This window comes from Bombus impatiens, unplaced genomic scaffold (genome assembly GCF_000188095.3).
Source record: "Bombus impatiens unplaced genomic scaffold, BIMP_2.2 scf_3474, whole genome shotgun sequence".
Classification (NCBI taxonomy): Eukaryota; Metazoa; Arthropoda; class Insecta; order Hymenoptera; family Apidae; genus Bombus; species Bombus impatiens.
In genome coordinates, this window is record NT_179893.1 from 1,140,682 (window position 1) to 1,146,611 (window position 5,930).

At 39.4% G+C, this 5,930-nt stretch overlaps 1 protein-coding gene across 5 annotated transcripts in view; it reads left to right on the forward strand.

The window, feature by feature from the left end:
- LOC100749337 (calmodulin) overlaps positions 1 to 5,930 on the forward strand; it is a 79,064-nt gene that overhangs the window by 35,432 nt on the left and 37,702 nt on the right. For all 5 annotated transcript variants that reach the window (XM_033324523.1, XM_033324524.1, XM_033324522.1 and 2 more), the window contains exon 3: positions 1 to 325. In XM_033324523.1, coding sequence (XP_033180414.1) covers positions 1 to 325 — 325 coding nt within the window. The remainder of the gene's footprint in view (positions 326 to 5,930) is intronic.

Below are 5,930 nucleotides of genomic sequence, written 5' to 3' on the forward strand. Positions count from 1 at the left end.
CCGACAACGTCGACGTCGACGTCGACGATGACAGTCGCGTCAATGGCGATGCCATTTGTGCCCGTGGAATCAGAAGCATCGATATCGTCCAGCGCGACAGACCAACGGCAGCAATGTCGTTGGCAATGGCAACAGGCCCCACAGCCCCATTCGGCGACTTGCCCGATCACGGCCACGTCGTCCTCCACATATTTGTCGGCCTCGTCGTCCACGGAGGCCACCAAGCTGTCAACGAACGTTCTCTTTTCCTTGCCCGCGTCTCCAAAGAGATCAGCCCCTGAATCGTCCAGCAAGACGCCTACTATATCGAAATCTCAAATGAAAGGTGAGTTAATTTAACGATTATCAAATGGTCGTAGCAATCAGATTTGAGACATCGTTTGTACAAATGGACTATGTCTTTTTTTAACGAGAGAGTATCGATTTGCATATTCCAATAATCTGCAGTAAGCTGTCAATTTGAGGAAGACGATTTAGCTGGTGACTGGGACTCCTAATTTTTTTGATATAATAATTTTTCAATTTGTGGATCTTCCGCCGTTTAATTTGTTTCATCGTTTTTTGGTTGAAAGTAAATTATATGGTATTTCCACTTGCGAGGACTAAAATCGATCTAAGTGGAGTTAATTTTTAATTCTGTAATTATAGAAATTTCGGATTTAAGAAATGACCAGATTAATCGTAGAAAGGCGAAGGAATTCACAACAAGGTAAAAAGTTATCGGAATTAATATTTTGTCCTCGCATAGATCTTATGTAAACAACAAATTACTCAGCTTGTGTTAGAATTAGCCCACTTTTGCTCTCGATGCTTCATTTGCAGCCGAATCCGATATAGGTTTTTCAAAGACAAGAGAGAATTGGTGGGTAGAAAGTGGAGTGGTATTCGTTTGTAGCCAAATCTGGTACCTATAGGTTGTTTGAAGGCAAAAGAAGACTGATGGGCAAAAAGTAGAGTGGTATTCGATCTATTTTTACGATCTTTAAAAGACAGATATTCCTAAATTCGTAGCTGAGAACTCGAAGAGTTATGTTGGTGTCACATTCTATCCATATTAATGGCTCCAAACAAATATAACAGAGATTTTCTTTCTGTTTGAATTTCGAGGATTAAATACGATATCGCCCTGGAAAGCTTAATATGAATTTAATCTGACGTATCCTAACAATGTATAACTCTGCTCTTGTGTTATAATTTGGAAGGTGTTGTGGCGATGAAATGAATGTACCTGTGGGATATTATTCGTAGGATTACTTTTGAGAATATTTAATCGGAGATGAAATAAACATAAATCATGATCCAGGAATATATTTAAACCGTGTAACGAAATTTATTACTTTAATAACCGGGCTGGAAGTATCCGAGTGAATTCATGAAAACATAAAACGACTCTCGTTTTAAACGCATCCATGACTTTTCAGTCATTTTCCATGACATGAAAGAAAATTTTCATATATTGCATCTGTAATTAGTTCTGTTATGTGATAGAAATACAGAGTCGAATTTCATACGAAAATTTATTTTATTGTTTGTGAATTAAGTTTTAGATATTATGGTACCTTTTGTTTCATTAGCTTATTATCAAGTTAATTAAAATTAATTATGATACCTTTATAATTCCGAACGAAGACACGATAATTAAAATTTCCAATATCATATCTCTTTTACAGTCATTAATTCCAGCGAATCGTTGAGCAAAAGAAATTCCACGAATTGTTTTTGTTGCACGGCTCTTATCTTTCCACGCAAATTGGAAACAACCAAACCGTTTTGTATTTCATTTATGGTATTCAGCCATCGTTACGAGCCACTACTTCGTTAGCGTTGTCAAAACAGAAGAGAAATTCGCAAATACATAGCTACAAGATGGTGCAACCAACAGCTTTTTCGTCGTTGCATTGGTATACTGCTGTTACATCGCGTGAAATGGTCCGTGTGACGTCCTTCATTGTCTGACCGTCAAGGCCCAAGCACCATTAGATAGACCCACGATAAACCTAAGGCCCTATTAACACCGAATCTCATTAGCTTGCAGGAACCTTTAATCCTGCAAGTATTTTCGGTTTATACCTGATAATTAAAATCCTTAGGTTTATTGCACGTTCTTACAAATTACGGAAAAAGCGGATATTTTTCTAACAGAAAAGCAGACTTTTCTCATAAACAAGGTCGCCTATGAGTCACGTCGGTAAGAGGCTTCTTCCTCCTATCTTCATTTCTAACGTTAGTCATAACTAATCGTCATCGCGGATCGTTACCCTCACTTTTCTGACGAAAAGTGTGAGCAACAAATTCACGTTCTTCGTTCAAAGGGCACACCCTTACCGAGCTTTCCTCCGTGATTACATAGGAACGAATTTCACTTCTTCTACGGCATCAGGAGGGTCAACTCAACTTCTTGTACTTGCGCTCTAGACTTGTTCCACAGTAATATTCAAGTAACAGTTAAAGCTCGTCAGTTAGTCTACATCGACTCGAGTCGAAGGACAGTGCAAGAAACAGCAAGCGTCGGAAGTCAAGCAAAATCTACAAGTCGAAGATAGTCAATCGACAGAAGATATATCATCACCGTCGTCGACACGAAAGGAGTCTCAGGTTGTACTCGTTTGCAATTGCTATTTCACCTACTCAATCTTGTATTACATTGAAGTTGTTGGATCATTCAGGTATATAATAACCTGTTAATAGCAGCGTTATATTCAATCAATCACCCCTATTATCTCACAAAAAATAAGGGATCGAACGATTCGTGGCGCTGATTAGTCAAATCGTAACGGGAATTTATGACTCCCGTTGGCGCGCTTCTTCGAGATCGCGTCTCCCCGCGAACGTCCGAAAGTTCATGGTTCTCCAAAGACTGTTCTTCTGCCTGTTATTCATCTGATTGTTGTTCATCCTCGTATTGTTCCTTCAGTATTTTCCTCCTCTTGTTCGTCGACCTCCTTCGTCCCTCCTTCGCGTTGATAAAAAGTATAGATTGCTCGTCGTCCATTTCCCCACCTACGCTACCCCCGTAACTGATGCTTCTTGTCCCATTCTCGTTCCACATTCTGCTAGTATTCGCGATTGGTAGAATCGTATCTTCTTGCTCTCCCATCACCACCGTACTCTATTCCACGCATTGGTTGTTCAACGAATGTGCGATGAACCTAAGGACTGTTTTAAGTATCAGGTATAAATCGAAAATACTTGCAGGATTAAAGGTTCCTGCAAGATAGGGCCTTAGGTTTATCGAGGGTCTGTCTAATGGTGCTTGGGCCTTGACGGTCTGACAATGAAGGACGTCGCACGGAGCATTTCACGCGACGTAACAACTGCAATGTTTTTGCGGCGGTTGCTTTTTTTGACATTTGCGTCACGCGCAATCAGAAGTATAGTTCTTCGTGACGTATATTCGTTTAGAATCCGAACTGTCGCCACGATTTTAACCGTTTTTGTTTTTGACAGGAAATATCACCGATACTTAAGCTCGACTCTTTTCAGTATTTTTCCCGTGTTTTCTATATGTAGACCGTTAATTATAAAAACGTAAAGAATGTCAGCGCAACGTTCAATTACATAACAAAATTTCTTTCGTAAAAGATCTATATCGAAATAAATATTAATTTCAAACGAATAACAAAATTGGCAAAAGATTCGATATAAGATTCTTATATCGTACGGTACACAGCTACAAATTAATGATTAGACATTCGACAAATTTCAAACGCTTTTTTCCAACTGCAAAATCCTCTTATAAAGACAGGATTAAAACGGTTGGTCGACGGTTCGTCCAGTGGCAAGATAACGCGACGTTAAAAGCAAAAGGATGTCGCAAACAGAATTTTTGGATCAAAGAAATCTCGTCTACGTCGCTTATTAGAGAAACGGAACGCAGAAATATGCCGGTCCCTTTACAGCAAAGCGACACGTGTGTCACTGCTGACTTAAGCTTCTTCGTAACTTCCGGTTCGTCTGATATTTTTAAAGAGATCCTTTATACCAGAACATTTTATGCGTGCGATTCTCAGTTAATGATGCCTAGCTATTCGTTCGAAGATCAGGTTACCTTCTATAGAATACCATTCGCATGTTTCGCGCAAATCCTCCTCATACGATGTACGGTCGTTGCCGAGAGAAATTACTCGCGTTACTTCTTTCGAGAGACGAATGTCGAAAGTTTACTCTCAGTTCAAGACCCATCGAAACGAAGAGATAGCTGCAGTACGTAGAAACTAATGGTTTAATCTTCTAAACTTAACTGCGTCCTTATTTATATCGTCAATTCGACGAATGCTGAAAAACAACTTCGAAAGGACTATCGCGCTAAATATATCGCAATTCGGAAAGAACCATACTTTGTTCCTTAAAGCCTTACTTCACCTCTGCCTTTTAGTGACTACTTAAATGAACGTTATCTATTTCCTGTTGTAACATTGTATTAGATATAAAAATGTTTGATATCGTATCGCATCGTTGATTCGCCAGAAGAGTAATGCGTCTAAAGAAATATCAATTTTCGGATATGAACAAAAGTTAATTCTAAACCGAGGTGTATAATATTTTATTAGAAATTCTAAAAATTCAAAGGCTATTATCTAAAAATGACAGAGAGAAGGAAATCTATCTTTATCGATAAATGGACGCGATATTAATAATTACGAACTACAAACTTGTTGTAGACGTGTCGATATTATAAGGCGAGGGGTTAATTCTCTTGGATATTGTCGAATTATCTCAACATCGTTTCCCTGTCGTTCGCACGGGGTAAAAGAGAACTACGACAAAAAAAAAAAAAAAAAAAAAAAAAAAAAGATCGGAAAATCACAAATTATTAGAAATTCTAAAAATTCAAAGGCTATTATCTAAAAATGACAGAGAGAAGGAAATCTATCTTTATCGATAAATGGACGCGATATTAATAATTACGAACTACAAACTTGTTGTAGACGTGTCGATATTATAAGGCGAGGGGTTAATTCTCTTGGATATTGTCGAATTATCTCAACATCGTTTCCCTGTCGTTCGCACGGGGTAAAAGAGAACTACGACAAAAAAAAAAAAAAAAAAAAAAAAAAAAAAAGAAAGAAAAAGATCGGAAAATCACAAATCCGTAACCGGGTTAGGCAGAATCTATTTGTCGACGTTCCTTCCTGCGCGGTTTTTCTTCGTCGTTACCCATTAGCGCGAAATCGCGGGTATCCTCTGGCTTCACTCTCACTCGTTCTCTCTATCTCGGTCTACCGCTAGTTGCAGCACAATAGCGCGTGGATACGCCGGTGGAGAATGTGCTTATAGGAAAACCATAGCCGCCGGTACGAACAAAATCAATGGGCCGTGAAACGAGGCTATTAAACGGTCGAGTCAAGCACCGACGATCCAAGTCCGACCAAGCTTGTCCCTTCTCATCGTGCTCGCCACTGGCATCAAACATCGCGGAATGTTATCGACCGAACTGTTTAATCAGCTCGAACGTCCGATCTTTCTAACCCTACGTAACGAAGAAAGAAAAAAAAAAGAAAGAGTCGATAGACGGTTGCGGATTTTACGATTTTTTCGACTCGTCTTCGTGATTTGCGAGTCATTATAATCCAAGTTCATTCGTTGTGCTACTGTCAATGTAACTAGCTTTGGGGCTACTAGCGTCTCAATCGCTTTTCATTATTTCCTTTGTTGTATATATTGCTCGATCGAAAGATAGTGTTTCAGAATAACAGATATTTTAATTCGATATAATAGTTCGAGATTTGGAGGGGTCACCTGGTAATTACCGCTACGGTATGAGCTCCAGACGCGAGCCTCGGGCAGGACGACCGTCAAGGGTACCGTAATGCGGACCCATCATAAACAGTGGGCCTATTGTACAGTCCAGGTACTTTAGGACCTATCATAAAATACCTATATTTTATGCGACATCTCAGGAAGACGGGACACGCGGGTTTCCCAAGGTC